At 49.2% G+C, this 19,286-nt stretch overlaps 1 protein-coding gene across 4 annotated transcripts in view; it reads left to right on the top strand.

Moving 5' to 3' along the window:
* Positions 1–19,286, top strand: part of TENM4 (teneurin transmembrane protein 4) — a 356,529-nt gene that overhangs the window by 130,557 nt on the left and 206,686 nt on the right. For all 4 annotated transcript variants that reach the window (XM_040963945.1, XM_040963947.1, XM_040963948.1 and 1 more), the window contains one exon: positions 11,179–11,443. In XM_040963945.1, coding sequence (XP_040819879.1) covers positions 11,179–11,443 — 265 coding nt within the window. The remainder of the gene's footprint in view (positions 1–11,178; positions 11,444–19,286) is intronic.

Below are 19,286 nucleotides of genomic sequence, written 5' to 3'. Positions count from 1 at the left end.
CACCTACTGAATGCCACATGCAGGGAACAGACAGGTCATACAGAAAGGATGGCACTCACAGTAAGGGGTTTGAAGCCAGAAGTACTTGGATGACAAACTAACCCAGGACATGGGCAGATTCCTTCTCCAAGCCTGTGCTTTTTCCTCTGGAAGATAGACCATTACTCGTCGTGCACCCTGCAAGTTCTCATGTCATTACATAAATCCCCACCACTACCACTGCACAGTAGCGCTCTCTCTACCTCGAGTCAGGAAACTGGGCACAGGAGATCTGAGTAGCTGGTGCCATGCTGCGCAGCGAGGAAGTGGGCAAGACAGAACTCAAAGTCTGGGCTGCCCTCCTGCCGCCATAGCATGGGCTTCCTCTTGGCCCTGCCCCACAGGACTCATGGGAAGATGGCATGAAGCAAAATATGTAAGAACAGCTTCCCAGAGCTGGCAAGCAGCCTAGCAAGCCTGCAGTACCACAAGCCACAGTTAGTGTCACCGTCGCTTTCCTGGACAATGGGCTGGACACTCTGCAAAGGACTTGAGGAAGACATGATTTATATTGTATGACTTGGTGTTGAGACAGTGTAGGATAGATTCCTTGCCCCAGTTCTCCTGAAGTTCTGGTAAAAATAAATCCATCTATAGATAGAGGAGCATTCAAATCCACCTCTTGAGGGTCTTGGGAGGGTCCCCAAAGCATTCCATCCCTATAGCTGTTGTGACTGTGATTTGATCATAATAAGACTGAGAAGTTTTTTTTTTTTAAATGTCTAATGCATATAGCATAATTACTTCTGCTTGTAGCAGTCATCAATAGAAGAAGGGACTTATGTGAGAATCGTGGCTTTTGTCATCCTTACCAGGGTGAATATGAGCAGACTTACCATTTTGTGCGTTGTTGAGTTTTTAAATCAGGGTGTCCCATTTAGTAAAATTGTCCCAAGTGTTAGAGCCAGAGATATCCCTTTGTCTTTAAAAAAAAAATTGGAAAAGCTTCATAAACAAAGGTGTGAACAGATTTCTGAGACTCAGTGTTCTTATCTGCAAAACACAGAAATTCAGAACTACCTTGTGGCATCGCTCTGAAAAGAAGAGAAAGAAGCCATTGTGAGCACTTGGCTCCCAGACACCTGTCAGGGAATATTCATTCTCTTCCTTCTTGACCACCTCCCAAAGCCCAACACCAGAGACCCTGCATGCATAACACACGTTTTCCTAATGACCATCTTCCTAATAGGAAGGTGACAAAAGATGTAAGGATGACCAAGAGCTAGAAAAGACAGAATCTCTGCCTCTATCAGCCCAGGGGAAAGGGATTAGTTGTAATTCCAAGGCACTGCCCTCAGATTCCTACGCTGAATCCTGTAACAGCACGAAGACAGAGGTGGTACCATGAGCCCCATGATGCAGATAAAGAAATCAAAGCTTTCAAAGGTTATATATCCTCAAACCACTAAGCAAGTCAGTGGTGGAGCCTGGCTCCAGACCCATCCTGTCTTACTCAGCACTGACTACCCACTGTTTGGATGAGGTTCATTGCATGAGCTTCGAGTCCAGAAAATGGATGCATTGTGGCCAGTATGTATGTACACAGGGGAGGTTGGATTTGAGCTCAAGGCAACTTGAACCTGAGCCATGGCACTTGCGGTCATGCAATGCTGCTCTGTGGGCTCTAGCAGCCGTTTTGCTAACCATTGCTTTCACCAAAGGATGTCAGAATCTTTTCCAAGAATGCTGAAGGATGTAAAGAGGATGGAGGGAGTGTGTGAGCATAATGGGTGAGAAATCACCTCTCCCTCTGCTGCTCTGTAACCCGTACATACAGTGTAGACACAGGAGTGGGGTGACCTGGGGATAGTGCAGAATTAGGAGAACTACCTGATAAACTGCCCCAACCTTCAGTGCTAGGATCAGTTTCAGTGAGGCAGGCTATTCCCTGCAGGAGAAACTGTCTTGATTTCTTCTTCATGACATCTTCAACTGCTGATAAGAAATATGCAAAGTGTATGCCTTCTTCAATGGTGAGCTATCTTCATTGTGCATTTTGGGAACCATCAGGTCAAGTTTAAAGAGAAAGATGAGGAACCAGTTTTATGGCATAGTGGATAAGTCCACTGCCTGCAATGTTGGCATCACATGTGGGTGCTGGTTCATGTTCCAACTGCTCTACTTCCGATCTGGCACACTGCTAATGGCCAGGGAAAAGTAGAGAAAGATGGCCAGGATACTTGAGCCCCTGCCACCCATCTGGGAAACCTGGATAAAACTCCTAGCTCCTGACTTTAGCCTGGCCCAGTACTGACTATTGTAGCTATACGGGAAGTGAACCAATAAATGGAAGATCTGACCCTCTCTCTCTGTAATTCTGACTTTCAAAATAAATAAAAGATGAAGAGAGAAAGATGATAGAACCCTGAGTGTTCAAATCACCGCCATGCCTCCTAAAAATCAACGACAGTGCCAGGGTGAATGTGCCCACAGGCAGGGCCCTGCCCCTTAGCCCAGAGGGAGGAGTCCTCTCCTGTCATCACAGCCTATTATACATTAAGGTAGGATCTCTGGGGGCTGACATTTGGCCAATAAGTTAAGACACTGATTAAGATGCATCTATCTTCCATCAGGGTCACTGGGTTCAATTTTCAGGCATGGCTCCTGACTTCCAGCCTCCTCTAATGCAGACCCTGAAGACAGTAGTGATCACTGAAGCAGTGCACATGGTTTGCAATTGTCATTACTCTCACAAGCCCATCTTGTGAGACTGGTATCTTCCTAGATTTCAGAGTTGCGCAGGTCTCCCACCAACTCCTCTCCCTGATTTTCAACTAAGGGAACTGGAATCTGGGTTCAGTGCCTCGCCCAAGGTCATACAGATAGGAAGATGCACAAGTATGAAGTCTGAGTGGAATAATTATAATTTGGGGTTCAAGCAGTGACTCAGCCAAGATATTCATATGTCACACTTACAAAAGATATTTTTGTGGATAACTTGAAAGGCAAAGTAACAGAGACAAGGACAGAAAAGGGAAGGGAAGGGGGGGGGGAGGGATGGAGGGCAGGAAAGAGGGAGAAAGAGAGAGAGAGAGAATGAGAATGTCCTCTGGTTCACTCCCCTACTTCCTGCATACAGGATCTGGGACCAGGAGCCAGAAAGTACCACATGGGTGGCAGGAAGTCAAGAACTTGAACCAACAGCTGCTTTCCAGGTACAATAAACGAAAGCTGGATCAGAAGCAAAATAGCCAGGACTGGAATGGGCACTCGAATACCTGATGTGGGCATCCCAAGCGAGAGCTTCACCTTCTGATTCCCAGTGCCCACTCTGGAAAAGCAGTCTTAATACTCTTGGCTCAGTTTATAAACAACTGTGGCCCTGGAAGCTATGTGGATTCCACCTTCTCTGAGGGAGGCTCTGAGCTCTGGCTGCTCCCTCAGCTGTCTGGATAGGGGCACAGGATCCTTCATCACATACTCTACACCCCAGGGAGCCTTCCTCACTGGATGAGAAACTTCGGGGCACTTCAATGTGCCTGAACGTTCAGCCTTGTTTTAATTACTACTCGAGTTACTACTCTTGCCTCTTAAAATTAACAGAAGTCAGGGTGAGCCCTCTGGCCCCCGGCCCATCTTCTGCTGTGGCCCCTCCTCAGCTCTCTGGCTCAGGTGTTCCCACACCATTGCGCTGCCCTGTGGGGCTTTAGCTTTCAGCCCATAGGTTTCTGCTTATGCCACCATCACCACTACCATTACCCAGAATGCCTTTTCACTGCCCTGAAATACACCTCATCTATCATGCCTCTACTTCGGTAGCCTCTGTCCTTGTTCTTTCAGAAGCTTCTGCAGATCATGGTATCTGTGCATAGTTGCAGTTGTGTGGGAACCGCCTGAGGCAAAGAGCAGAAATAGGGCTGCAGTGTGATGGGTGATGAGGAAGGGGCTACCTCAGTCCCACTCTCCTCTCCTCACCACAAACAGCCAACCTTATCTGGAAGGCAAGGGCCAGAGGCCAAGGTGATGCAATCATTAGGGGTCAGCTTCTCCTGCTGGAGATGTAAGTGGAAGAGTCAAGCCCCACAGTACTGTAAGCTGCTAGGGTTGCCGAGGTCCCCGAATCACGTTCATTGTATGAGACTGACTTCCCTGTCCTCCTCTCACTAGATGGGTGCTCACCAGCCATGGTGACAACCACAGTTCTGCGTGCCCCTCCCTATTTGAGATCCATCATATCCAATAATAAGGCTTCTGAATACATGGACCCCCTTGGTCCCATTTCTAAAATGCAATGTATTCAGTTCTGCTCACACTAAACACAACAAGAGGCCAGAGAGGGTTTTTCAGGTGCTGCTTCTAACTCCTCCTCAAGAATACAGGAAAGGTGGCCTTGGGAAGCCCACCCCACCTTTGCTGTCCCACCCCCTGTAGTCCTGTCCTTCTTTCAGAATGCATCTGGGGACATTTAGAAGCCCTTGCACAGTGGTCATGATATTCAAGGACTTCAGTGTACATCAACAGAAGATAGTAGTTCAGGTAGAGAAGGAACAGGTGAAGAAACACACACACACACACACACACACACACACACACACACACTCCACTTTGACTTTGTGCTCAGATCCATGGTTACAATTTGAGTTTCACTTATTTTTAACAATTCACTTAGGTTAGATAATAACAACAGTGTTAATTTTCTCTGACTCTTGCATGGGGGTTTTGCAATTGTCAAGATGCCATCCTGGACCACTGACAGGTGCTGGTAGGTTAACTAAATTGTCTGAGACTGCAGCTTGAAGGAGGCAGGACTGAGAGGAAACGTCGGGCCATCAGATGCTGGTTGCCTGCTGTAGTGACAGAGAGCTTTCTGGCCTCTCTAAATTGGTCTTGTAGGCCAAGGTTCGTTAGCTCAGCTCTCAGCACTGCTACATCACCAGCCCGCGTCAGTGGCAGTCGATGGCATTTTAATGGAAGCTGAATAACTCTTTCTGCTGGCATTCACAAGCAGCTGAAGTTGTGGCTTTATGATAATTAAATACTGTCATCTTTCGAACATGATTATATTGAGGGCCCGATTAATGACTGCAGTGCACACTGGGGTCATCATTAGCTCTGAAGCAAGGAGACCTTGAGGCACCTGTCTGCGATTTGCAGGGCTGGATATGGGCACTCAGCCTGGCATCATTTCTTGGAGATGACACTGGCCTTAGATCACAGGGCTTTTGACACGCTTGAGTTTTTGGCCAGAGCCAAAGTTCCAGAAGTTTTACACATTTTTCTCAGGATTGTGATCTTACAAAGAACCGTGATGTATACCATTGGATTCAATATGGGGCATCCTTGTAGCCTGGCCCTCCTGGTTCATCTGGTCATGTGGACACCAGGAATCTTGATCAAATGTTCCTGGGATCATGCCACTCCATCTCGCCCTGCCAATGAAGGCCACGTTCTTTAGCCTAGAACTTCCAAACAACTACCACCTGCACCTGCTCCTGCCCCCTCACTTCTTGTAAAACTCACCCGGCAGAAGATCTTCCTCTCTGTCTCTCCTCCTCTGTGTATATCTGACTTTTCAATAAAAATCAGTAAATCTTTAAAACACACACACACACACACACACACACACACACTCTGAGTGACCAGCATTATGACATAGTGTGTTAAGCTTCTACCTGTGTTACTCAACCCCATATACGCACTGGCTTGCCTCTCAGTGGCTCTGCTTCCAAGCTAGCTGTCTGCTAATGTACTTGGGAAAGCAGCAGCTTTCCAGGTGCTTAGGCCACTGCCACCCACATGGAAGACCAGGATAGAATTCTAAGCTCTTGGCCTTGACCTAGCCCAGCCTTGGCTATTGTGGACCATTTAGGGAGTGATCCTGCAAAAAGGTCTCTGTCTCAATCTCTGTGTGTATGTGTGTTTGTGTCACTCTGCCTTTCAAACAAATAATGAATTAAATCTTTGAAAAAAACAATTAGTGTTCCCAGCTTGCCTCGCTCTTTGTTTCCAGGACCTCCTTAGGTCTTAGAAACTGATCATGATCACCTCTCATGCAGCCTTCCCTGACCTCAACAGCCAAGTTCTGGTAGCTGGCCCTGTGCTGCACAGTGCTCCACGAGACTGCAGTGCCAGCTGACGGGGTTCACAGCCAGCAGCACTGTAGGATGTTCAGTAGGTGCTGGGAATAAGCCCCATACCCATATTATCACACTTAGGCTAGCAAAGTAGAATGCCTCAAAGTGCAGCTCTAGAGCCAGGCTGCCTGTTGCAGATTCTGCTGCCCGCCCGGCTGATTTTCTGATGTGGTGCAAATTACTCAGGGGTCGTGTGTCTCCATTGTCTCCTCTACAGAAAGGGGGTGCAACGACATCACCTTCTTAACAAGGTCCCACAGGGCCTACATAAAGCAGTTAGGAAGCTTATGGCATACAGTGGGTGCCCAATAAATGTTAACTGTGGTACTTGGTGATATACAACCCCCTGGTAATGACCAATTTGCACATGAAGGGCCTTCAAAATATTCATGGCACATTTCATGAAACAGCCATGCATGGTTTCCAATGTTTTTGGCACCACATAAATTCAATTTTCTTTTCTTTGAACTTTTGAGAGTATACTTGGAGTTTCTGGGCATCTATTTTCTCTACTAGACTGCAAGCATCCTAAAGTTGAGGGTAATATCTATTTTATTTCTAAATTTCTGAAAATTGAATCCATAATAACCCATATTCCTTCTCTTCCCCCCCCCCCTTTATTTTCTGCAACTATTATCTACACTTCTTATTCATGGATTGTAGAAACTCAGAGGAATTGATGGACTTGTCCCAAATCACACAGCTTAGACAGCTAAGACTGAGCCTGGTTCTAGGAGACTTGTACATTTTATTGTTACCTGTCCCCACATTCTGGCTACTTTTCAAGGCCAGACCTCAACCTTATTTTATAATCTACCAGATCCCTATATATAACAAAGGGCTGTTTGCTGTTGTTGATGGGTCCAAGATCCGGGGTCATTTTCTGGTGGCTCACCTTCAACCCAGGCCAGAGAACCAAGGATCTGGGAGGCACTTCCTGGTTCCCTTGTACCTGCCTTTCCCATGTGGAAATAACTCTTCCTCTCTGAATGCGTGAATGCCCCAAGTGCCTGGTGGTGTTCTGAGGGCCAGGCCCGCCGCCATCCTTCCCTGCCTCTGATGTACATCCCCCTGAGACCAGGGCCCTGGGAGCTGGTGGGTCTGCAGAGCAGGACTCAGCTGCACCAAAAGAAGCTCATGCTTCCTTTGTTTTCCCTCCTCTTGCTCAAGGTTTGTCACTTTGTTGTAAATGCCGAGGAATGATCACCATGGTGACAATATAGTGCTCTCTGACTTACCAAACAGGCCTTATTGCACTTGTGGAATTAAGAGTTCCCATGTTTTAGAATTATTATATTGCAACCTAAACACCTTACATCTCATCTAATTCTCATTCCAACTCTAGAAGGGGAACTTTATCTCCCTGTAGTGATAAGAATCCTGAAGCTCTGGGGAAGATAACTGAATTGACCAAGGTCACACAGCTTACAAAGACAGAAGGTGAACCCAGAGCCTCCCAACACTAACACCAACACCAACGTCTTGTCCCTTTCTCTTATCCCTCTGCTCTTCTTCCCTACCATCTCATTCTTTGCACTCTGTGGAGGAGCTCCGATGTGATGTTGGGCAATGAGAGCATGCCAGGAGGCTGTGCTGCTCAGGATTTTTGTGCATATAAAAATGAAAGTGGGCACCAGGAGCTACGAATATATCTGAAAACTTGTAGGTAACAAAAAAAAAAAAAATACCTTCCTGGAAAACCAAACTTGCAGAACTCAGATAAGCAAGTGGCCTTTACTGAGAGCCCCACATAGAAATAACAGTGAAATGACTCACATTTGGGCTTAATTCAGAGATCTGCTTGGTAGCTGTTGCTGTAGCTGTGAGACAAGGGTGTAAATTGGCATTTACAGCACAGCGTTGTGCACAGACCGATGCTTACTCCCAGCAAGCAGGATAGATGTAGCCACTCGTGTGGACATGTCCAGTGGGCCTAGCTAGGCTCTGCCACAAAGCTCATGGACTATGCCTCAGGGCTCAGTTGAGCCTGCTGTGTGTTTGGTTCTTGAGCACAAGATTCCCCACCTTCCAGGAAGAAAGAGAGGGAATCGCCTTTGACAAATGCACCCAGCAAGGAGGGGAAGTGAGCTGCTGGAGGTCACCCAGCAGTAAACAGAAACCAGAAGAGCACTGCTTCCTAAACCACACCCCTCTCCTGAGAGGTCTCATTCCCAGAGCCTGGTTTACAAGACCTGGCACGGAGCAGGCACTCTGTAACTGCAGCACGAGAACATTGGAGATCCGCACGAGAACATTGGAGATCCGCACAAGAGGGGAGTGCATGCTGGGGCTTCCAAGCAGCTTTTCTGCTCTGTGGTTCTCCCCCAGCCCAGCCCCTACTGGGAAGCAGTTTGCCAGCCAAGGTGAGCAGTGGTGTGATGGGAGGCTCCCACTGCTGGGTTGCCCATGCAGAGCTCTTCCCTCGGGAACCTGGGGAGCACCAAGGGGCCCTTTCTGAGGGTGCTCAGGTTGGAACAGGGTAAGGGAGGCAAGCACCTGCACCTTCTGTGTCTCCACGGGGAAGGTGAAGTAAGGATCTCCTTCAAGAAGTTATAGATCTCTGACAAGGGATCTTGTACTGAACATCACACCATTCCAGTGCTCTCAACAGTGCCTCCTAGCCAGCCAGCCAGCCTGAGCCTGGTGTCCGCCCCCCTCAGTCACAGAGCAAACATCTGCAGGTTGCAGCTGGGACAGCAGGTGCTGTTCACTGGGTGTCCTTTGACCACCCTGGGCTACCGACTGAGACAGTGCAGTACCAGGGTCTGTGTTGGGTAGACAGATGTCACTGCTCACTATCCGTTGCGTGCCTCAGCTTTCCCATCTGTAAAATGGGAAGGATACCAACACTCACCTGCAGGGGCTGTTGTGAGGGTCAGAGAAGCTGAGGCTATGAAAGCACACACACAGTAGGTGTTCCAGTAGGTGGGTACAGGGCAGCAACTACTGAGACCCAAGAAGCAAAATACCACATGGAGGTTCACACCTGGGGTGGGGCAGAAGCAATGACTACATCATCCTTCTTTGCTGACCTCTTAACAACCATGGGCAGGAGGCGTTCACTCACTCCTCTCCGTGCCCTGGGCCCCTGCGCTCCAGCTGGCATCAGGGCAGGTTAAGGGCGGGCAGGGACTACTGCCTTCTGCCTCTGGCTCCGTCTCCATTCACGTGCTGCCCAAGAATGACTCAGGGAATGCTGGACCCTGTACCTTGCCCCTGGCCCAAGGCCATCTGTTTCTGGGCAAGAACCTCTGCCTGGACAGGCTACATCAAGTGTCCCCTCCACCAGCAGTTCCCTTCTGGGCCACAGCCTATCTTCAAATGGCACTGTTCCCATTGTGTGGCCTTCCTGGGGGTTGTGGGGGGACCCTCATCAGAATGGCACAGGGAGGCGGGAGGGATTCAGCCCCTTGAACTGTCTGAGCAGCTCCCCGGCCCCCGGTTGGGAAGAGAGAGGAAAGGGTGCCAGGAGTGGACGGAGTAGAATTGGAGAGCAGTGAGGTGGGCTGCCTGCGGATCGGATTCCAGAGAGCTTTGTGGGCCCAGTGTGTGCCTTGAGCTGGGAAGTAGCAGCTCGTAACAAGGACTTGAGCTGCTCACAGGGTTTCTATTTCTCTCTCTGCCACCCCCACTTCCCCTTCCTCCTCGAATCCTCTGCCAGATCTGCTCTGTAGCACTTTGGCATAAAAAGATCGGATTACCTAAAAAGCAGAGTGGTACATCTCCCACTAACAATCCCGGCAGCACTGATAGTGCCTCACTCGTGGCTGTGCGTGATGGTTTCCAGAAAGCTGTCTCTTGACGGCAGGAAGAGCACCACGTCTACCTCTGTCTGAATGCCATCCCCCCCGACTCTCCTTTTCACAATGCTCGGTTTTCGGCAGAGCGAAGGAAGCCAGATGCTTTATAAGCCGGGCGCCTCAGCAAAGTCTCCTGCGTGATGGCCTGTTTTGTTTCACCGTGGCCCTGTGATCCCCATCCCAAACTGTCCTGCCATAGAGCTTAGAAACTTGGGGTGACGCAGCTTGTCCGCCATCACCTGGTGCTTAGGAGGCAGAATCTGGCCCTGCATCTTGTTTCTGGGCTTTCTTACCTGTGGAAGATTCAGCTTTGAAAGACCCAGCCCTCTACAACAGAGCCTAGGGGATGGGATAGTGAGGAGAACGGGAGCTAAGGCAACATCTCTGGGCTCACCTCCTCATGGTCATCACCAGAAACTGTATTTTGTTTACTTCTCTGTAGCAAACACCCGCTTTAGCCACATACCCTCAGCATATTTGTCTTAATGCTGCAGCCCCAAATCGGTGACAATGATGCCTGTTGCTTCAAGTAACTGAAGAAGTAAATACGGCACTTATCTCAGTCTTTGCATCTGTAAAACAGCGCCTGCCTGTAGAATGCTGAAGAACATTCAGCCTAGAGCAGATGCTCAGCAAATGCCATCAGTGGCTTTTAAACACCCAGGCACCGCCAAAGCTTATGGTACTCACGGGGTATCAGCTCTGAGACAGTCACTGCCCCACATCCACAGGCCACCATCCCTGTCCTGCTTTCCCATGTTCTTAGATGGCTCACCATCACAGGAAACCATTCCTTACTTTGTGTGCGTCACTCCACTTGCGCCATTGTACCTAGTCAAATATTCCCCAGTGATCCCCTAGAGGGTTTGGGAAAAGGGGCGACTGGGTCCCACCCCAGGTCTTTGATCCAGCAGCTCTGAGGCACAGTTCCGCAAGTCCCCTGGTGACATGGAAAATGCTGCTGTGGGGCCACCCTGGAAAACCCACGGCCTCCAAGTAGGAAAGAAACAAAGTGAAGTTGGCCCAGCTTCTTCATGGAATGCTTTCTTGGAGAAGGGAATGTCTGTGTTTTGCTCTTAGATGCAGCTCCAGCTCCCAACGGAAGCAGTGCTGGGTCGCCTGCTGCATAAGCACTACGCACCCACCTGGCTGGGTACTCTTTACAAAACCTGAAGAGCCGCACTCCATCCAGCATGGTCTTGCTCAGACCCTTGGAGTCTGCTTCTCCAGCCCAGGGATAATGACCATGCCTGTTTGTGCCCTAGATCACCCTGGCGGCCTGCAGAACCACCCACGGCTCCGGACACCACCACCTCCACTCTCGCACGCCCACACCCCCAACCAGCACCACGCGGCCTCCATCAATTCCCTGAACCGGGGCAACTTCACTCCCAGGAGCAACCCCAGCCCAGCTCCCACGGACCACTCGCTCTCTGGAGAGCCCCCAACCAGCGGTGGGGCCCCGCCAGAGCCACCGGCACATGCTCAGGACAACTGGCTACTCAACAGCAACATCCCCCTGGAGACCAGGTGCGGGCCATATGTGAGACTGCGGGGAGGGGATGGGGAGCAGCAGGGGCAGGGGGTGGAGGTGGCTGAGCTGTCTGCAACTGGGCCCCAGGCACAGGGGCTGGGATATACAGGGAAGGGGATTGTGGGGTGGGTGCTGAAACAGCAGTCTTTGGAACCCCAAAGTGCATTGCTAGTCAGCTGCCAGCCTAAGGTAGGACCTTGGTCTGGGTGTCCCCTGGAGCCTTCAGGGCCTCCTTCCCTGGTATACACAGAGCAATGCTGCTAGGTGCCTAGGGGTGAGGTTAAATAGATAAGAGCTGGTGTGTGAGGGTATTTGGCAGAGCAGGCTCCTGCAGATGGCCTCAGGTAGGGCCATCAGCTCTGCCTTTCTCTGAGATGGTTGTGCACCCTGGGCTGGTGGCCAGTTCTTAGCAGGCTCCCTTCTCTTCCCCTTCTCCCCCTCCCTTCCACTCCTCTTCTCTCCCCTCCCATACTCCTTCCAAAGCCCACACCACCCTTAGCACTTGGTTCACATCAGCATTCGGTTCCAGTGTCACATTCTTTAACCCTCACACCTTCATGGGGTAGATTTTATTACTGTGATCCTCGGCTGGAAGTATGGAAGCTGAGAGTCAAAATGAGGTCAAATGAGTGGGTGATGCATAGCTGGGATTTACACCTCAGTTGCCTAACACCCTTGCATCCCTGTGTTCCTTGGTCCACATGACATCTCCTCACCATCTCCTTCCACCCTGCCCTTTCTCCCTGCCTCGCTCATAATAAGTGTTCTAGAGCAACTTTCCCTCTGTTTAGCCACTGTTTTTCCAAAAGTGGAGTTCTTTTCTTTTTAATAATGATTGGAAAATATGCAGAAAAACATGAAGACAACAAGGAGGTTTGCCCATCAACTTGGCTACTGGTGTGAAATAAATAGTAGGTCTTAGAAGGGGCAAAGCTTCGCCTCACCTTCTCTAGACTGAAGATAGCCTGTCACAGGCTGGTGCACATGGAACTACTTCTTTCTTAGAGCAGAAGGCAGCCTAGCTGAGAACAAAAGTCAGTCCACATTTGAGAAAGCAAAGTTGATCTGTAGGTGGGAGGTGGACACACCTGACTCTGCCTGAACTGTGATTATACAGTTTCCATGTCAACCGTGAGTAGTCCAGCTAGAGAACTTTGTGCCACCTTATTCCTGGAGATGCGTTTTTCCAAAAAGCAAATTTTTGAGAGGCGTAATCCCATCAGTGCCCCTGTTCCCATGTCTCCCGGTTAACATTGCTCCTGCCAGCATGATTTAGAATTGGTGCCTTTTGGTGGGCATCAACCACAGAGCCACTTAATTGTCAGTCATCCATCCCAGGGTAACTTACTGGGGTCTGCTTATTCCCAATGTGCTCAGTGAGTGGTGTGGGGCTGCAGAAGCCTACCTGTCTCAGTCTTGGCATGGCCGTGGCCTCCAAGCCCTCTGTCAGATGTTCCTTTTCCTCCCTTGGAAGGAAAGTAGTGCCTCCTGCTGGATGCATCATCCAAGTTTGCCTAGGGAAGGAGACATTCAGGCAGGCAGTGGGAAGGGGTCCCACATAGTGGGTTTGCAAAGCAGCCACTGCTCACCTCTCGCTTCCACTCCACAGACCCCATAAGACTGCATTCTGTTTTTCCTCGTGTGTGACTACTCAAGTAATACATGCTCATCATAGAATAGGTAGAAATGCAATAATAAAAAATCCACCAGACAGGGTAACTATTGTGAATGCATATACACAGATACACCATTTTATATGTATCCATGCACAAATGTAATTGTACATTTAACATTTAGTGTATGAATGGGTGTATATCAACATTTCCTGGAATCCCTGGCCCCTTGGGACTCTGTGCCTTTGGGCGGATTCTTATACACCTCTCATGGAGCTGCCTACCTCCTCAGGCCTTGATCTGGCCATGTTCTACGTACTCTTGAAGCCCCAGCTGAAACATTCAAGAAAACCTTAACTGTGACCCTAATGCTCTGTGCACTGAGAGGATGGCCTGAAATTCAGACAGGTGGCCAATTTAGCCAAAAATACAATCAGAAGTCTGAATCTTAATACTGCCTTACCTGATTCATGGCACAAAGCTCCCCTGGTACAATCGAAGAGGGATCAAAGTGAAGTCTGTCAGATGGACTCATCAGCTGTCCGGAGTGGCAAAGTGGAAGGAATGTGGCCTCTAAGGGCAGGTACCTCTTCCATCCCACCTGGCTTTAGCACATAGTCACTGGGCAAGTTCGTCAACATCCCTGAATGTTGATTCTCAATGTTTGCATTGGAATTAGACTCTGTACGTCACCAAATCAGGAGGCAGCAGATGAGAGACCCTGTAGGGATTCACACAACACAGTGCCTGTTTGATATCTAGATGCTGCAATATTTTTTTAAGTGTTTTCCTGTTTGTTTTTCACCTGCTATACTTCCCACATCAGCCCTGTGAGAAAATTCATTCAGAAATATGTTTGAAGCCCCTGTTTACCAGAGGAGTTGAGAGAAGGGATAGCAGGTTTTACTTCTCCTTCCTATAGCCCTGATATTCCAGGACTTAGCAACTAATACAGTCACCTGGGAGTAGCTCAAAGCCCAGGTGTCAGGGCCAGGGTCACCCTTTTTTATTTTTAAGATTTATTTTATTTTTATTAGAAAGTCAGATAAACCGAGAAGAGGAGAGACAGAGAGAAAGATCTTCCATCTGTTGATTCATTCCTCAAATAGCTACCATGGCTGAAGCTGCGCTGACCTAAAGCCAGGAGCCTAGAGCCTCCTCTGAGTCTCCCACATGGGCGCAGGGTCTCAAGGCCTTGAGCCGTCCTCAGTTGCCTTCCCAGACCATAAGCAAGGAGCTGGATGGGAAGTGGGGCCCCCGGGATTAGAACTGGCACACATATGGGATCCTGGCTCGTGCAAGGCAAGGACTTTAGCCACTAGACCACTGTGCCAGGCTACCACACCCTATGTTCAATCCCCTACTTGGTTTCTTACCAGCCATGACCTTGAATGTCTTCACTGCTGAGATCAAGACAGTGCAAGTGATTTCCTGTTTAAATTATCTGTTCAAATTTCCTATTTTCTTGGAAAGCATCCAAGTGAGTAAGCTTCACACTGAGTTAGGAGTTCAGGGTGGACCTGCTGGGTTGTGCTCATGCTCCCCATGGTCACTCTCTCTCCTGGGGTCAGTCCATGGCATTCAGTAGGAACATGGACAAGTCTGAAGATGCCAACATAGCTTTGTGCATATGCCTGACAACCTGGGGTGAGGGGCTGAAAGGCAGGCTCATTGGAGGTCTTCCCCCTGGAGTCCCAGGGCCTTTCCACACAGCCATCCTCTCATAGGCTGGCTGAACTTCCAGAGCTCAGAGCTCCAGGCACTGAGACAGAAGTCATCGAGTCTCCTCAAGGTCTGACATGCAGCTGTGTCACATCCCCCATATTCTGTTGGTTGGTACCATCATGGACCAGTCACCTTCAAGGGGACAGGAAGCCCTACTTCTTCAGGAGAGAGGTCTCAAATGATGTGAGCCATCTTTAACCCACCACACGGCCATGTAAGGCTAATGTGCAGTTACATTATTATAGTATCTACATACAATTGGTACTACTTATCATGTAGTACTAGTTATTAAGTGATTATTCGCCTAACAGGTAAAGCATTTCAGAGAACAGGTATTTGCAAAGGATAGACACTGTGAGAGAGTTCATAGCAGATGAGCCTAGTCTTCATTGCCATTGTCACAGCATGGGACAGACCACTGATGGCTGTGTGATACATGGTAGCATGCAGATAGAAACATATGAGTGGTAGACTAAATGAATGGAAGAATGAGGCTCCCCTGGGACTTGAGTGGGGGAGGTGGGAATGCTTCCCAGGAGCTGCCATCCCTCTGTGATGTGGAGTTGAAGAGCAAGCTGGAGAATCCCAGGTAGAGCAGGAGAGGATGGGAGGATTCGAGATGGGCACCATCCCAGCAAAGCCCTGGAAGTCAATGGAGCAAGACTGTCTTGGTGTTTTCCTGAACAGCTTTGGGACAAACCCCACAGAACAAGGCCTGCTGGTGCCAGAGAAAGTCACAAGTCCTTCCCTAACTGTCCATGTTGTTTCCCAAGTAAATAGCTGAGCAGATACCACCATGGCTAGTGGAATGACCAGGAGGGATTTTGAGTTTCCACTGGCAGGAATAGATAGGCTAGCAGAAGGTCCAAAGACAATGAAGACTTTGTTAAACACACTCTGTACTCCTTTCTCTGAACTGACTGTACCCCTGTCAGTTCTCAGGGTTAACTGAGCTTCCTCTCTCCCCTTCTCCCAGGGACCAGCCTGGGCCTTGCTGTGCTCCCTGGAGCTGAGCTAAGGTGTTACTTTAAGCCCAACAGATGCATCTGTGATCTACTGTAGTCAGAGCCATGTGCTCAGGGCCTCCTATACCCTAATCGACTTTTCCTGTACTCTGCAAGCATCAGATGCATAATTGATTTCATAGGGACTATCTAATTAATAACCTGCCCACCTCCTGTGGAAGGGAGTGAAAGACAAGGCCAGGGCTGCCAGCCCTCTCTCCTGGCTCATCTCATCTCAAATCAAGCCTGGATGGAAGCCAGAGGCCCGTGTGTCCTCACATTGAGTATGGAGAATAGTCCTGCCCATCCTCAAGGGGAGGGCTCACTTGGTGGTGTCTAGACTAGCCCTGGTGTGATTCCCAGAATGGCCCACAGCGCAGAGTTGGGGTGGGCAGCCTTGTTGTCAGTAGGGGATTCTGCCCCAAACCTGTGTAAGGCAGAGCACACTGCCCTCCCCCAGTGCCCAGGACCCGTTAAGGGAGATAGGCCAATAAATTAGTGAAGGCAGGCATTGCAGTCAATGTTCACACAGAGGGAATGCTGGGGCAGAAAGCAGGGTGTAACAACTATAGCAAGCATTCTAGAACCTTCAGTGGGTCAGCCAGGTGCTGCACTTGTATTTACCCCTTCATCCTCACAACTCTGCCTTAAGACAATGTGCTCAGGGTCCACACTGATGGGCTAAAAGACTTCCCAGGCTCCGCACGTAGCCATGCTCTTGGTTTATTATGGCGAATGGGTACAACAAAAATTAGCAAAGGGAAGAGAAAAGGGGTACAAAGAGAAAATCAGCAAAGGACTAAATCCAGGGGCAAGAAAACCTTCAAATGAGACATAAGCTTCCAGAATTCTTTCTTAGGGAGTCACAGAGGAGGCATCAAACTCCCCATGTGCTAAATTGTGACAACCCATGGGACATGGTGCCCATCAGGGCTGCTCGTGACAGCCTCCAGGCCCAGGCACACAAACACTTTCTGGCAAATACTCAAATGCCAGGCATGCAGAAGAAAAACACAGCCAAATGCTTTGTGCCAGTGGGATAGGCACCCTTCATGACTCCCAGATGCCAGCCACGGGTAGGCTGTGTTAGCAGGCCTCTCAAATGATCATGGTCAGGCTGCCAGCAGTGTATAGATCTTTCTGAGCCTCAGTCTCCTCTCCAGTCAAATGAGGCCAGCTCATCTGAGCCAGATCAAAGTTTCACAAGTCAAGGGCAAGTCTTTGAGGCAGAGGTAGCATCCTGCATAGCCAACCCCCTCAGCAAGTGCTCACATCAGCTCCTCTTCTCAGGTGACCTAAAGGGTAAACACTAGAGCAAAACCACATTCAACAAGAATGTCCTTTCTTGCAGGAGATAAGACACCTAACACTCTAGGAATCTTTTTTCCCCCTGATATTTATTTTATTTGAAAGTCAGTTAAGGAGAAAAAAGAAGTGGCAGAAAGAGAGCTATCTTCCATCAGCTGATTCATTCTCCAAATGACCGAAACAGGGCTGGGTCAGGAGCCAGAGGCTTCTACAGGTCTCTCACATGGAGGCAGGGATCCAACTACTTAGATCATCTTATACTGCTTTCCAGGCCATCAGCAGGAAGCTAGAACAGAAGTGGAGCAGTCAAGATTCTAAGCAGCACCTATATGGGATGCTAGCACTGCATGCAACTGCTTTACTCATTATGCCACAACATCGGCCCCTGCTTTAGTCTATTTTCATTGCTTCCTCCCTTATTCTAACAGAGTTGTACTTTCAGAAGATGATAGTCAACTTTCACCCTTTTTTAAAATAACTGCTTCTTTTCAAATTAACAAAACTCAAATAAGAATCACTCTGGAGGGCCCGACATGGTAGCCTAGTGGCTAAAGTCCTTGTCTTGCATGTGCTGAGATCCCATATGGGTATTGGTTTGAATCCCAGCTGCTCCACTTCCCATCCAGCTCCCTGTCTGCAGCCTGGGAAAGCAATAAAGGATGTCCCCAAAGCCTTGGGCCCCTGCACCCATATGGGAGACCCAAAAAAAGCTCTTGACTCCTTCGGATCTGCTCAGCTCCAGCCATTGTGGACATTTGGAGAGCAAATCAGTGAATGGAAGATCTTTGTCTCTCCTCTCTGTAAATGTGACTTTCCAATAAAAATAAGTAAATCTTAGAAAAAAGAAAAAGGATCACTCTGGAGTCAGGCATGGTTAGCAATTTGATTTTTTTTTCTTTATTTTGTCTTTTATCGATGAATGTTTCTGACAGTTTCAGGGGTTAACTCTGACTTTCTGATGCAGACCACGCTTCCGTGTGTGCTGGGGGCTGTGTCGGCCTCAGGACTCGGGGAGGCATCTAGAGATCTTAGGTCAGCTCACCCTCGTTGGACTGGCTGTGGGGGAGCCTGATGTTCCCTCCTGAAGTGGAAGAGCAGAGGGGATGCAGAGGTAACAGGAAACATCACCTGCTGCCCTCTTCAATTAAGCACTGACCGTGTGCCTGCTATACCCAACAACCTGAGCTTAGACATAGAAGGCAACACCTTGTGGGCCAAGTTGGGACTTCAGTTTTATTCTAAAAGCTTGTGTCAAGAGCACAGATGTGATCAGATTCAAGTGGTACTTTAGGTTTTGCCAGGTGAGCATTCATTGCCTCTTAGGGAAGCTCTAAGACTGGTTTACCCATGAATGGTGAATGTGGGACCTAAAGCCACATCATTCTGGTTTCTGAGCTATTTGTCTCTGGCTGAGCCACCAGGCCTGACTTCAGCAGGGTTACCTGCCTAAAGATACAAATGAAGGCCCTGCAGCTCCGCCCATGCACCCTGGGAGGTCTTGGGGCTCAGAATAGGCTGCTGGGCCCAGGTGGCACTGGATGACTCTCCCAGTAGCATTTCATGGCTGCTTCATGGCCGCAGCCTCTAATCTGCAATGCCTTTTCCCCTCACTGTCCCCTGGGATGCTTGCAGAGTAAAGCTCTCAGGGAAGAGCTGGCAGCCCACACTGCACAGCCCGCCTGGGGTATCCTGGAGCCAACTCCAGTAGGAGGCCCATTGCTGTGGAAGGCAACTGCCAGAACTACTTGGCTTCCTTGCTCTTCAGACCATGAAAGGGAGTGTCTGTAGGTGCTGTCTGCACATCAAGTAGAGAGCGTACCAGCTTTAACAACTGGACAAATCCGAGCTCAGATTCCTGCCAGGCACCTGGCTGGCTGGTGGCCTTGTCAAGTCCTGTTTCCTCTTTTTTCATCTGTAGAATAGGGTGGTGGTGTTGGTAACTTGGACCTATTGTGAAGATTTGAGAGAAATGGTGTAATGTACCTAATTCAGTGCCAGACTGATGTCACACACAACTGCCAATCCCTCGGGTTCATATAGCGGATGTTCCTTCTGGCTGCTCAGTGCCAGGTGGACCCCTTGCACATGTGGCTTGCACACTGACCCATCGCCTCAAAACTGTGTCCCGCCAGCCTCACGCACGGCTGCACCAAGCAGCCACTTGGTGTGTTTCTCTATACCCCCCTTCA

The sequence above is a fragment of the Ochotona curzoniae genome, unplaced genomic scaffold (assembly GCF_017591425.1).
Source record: "Ochotona curzoniae isolate NIBS_2020 unplaced genomic scaffold, NIBS_Ocur_1.0 scaffold_3223, whole genome shotgun sequence".
Classification (NCBI taxonomy): Eukaryota; Metazoa; Chordata; class Mammalia; order Lagomorpha; family Ochotonidae; genus Ochotona; species Ochotona curzoniae.
This window is presented reverse-complemented; position numbering and strand designations above follow the sequence as displayed.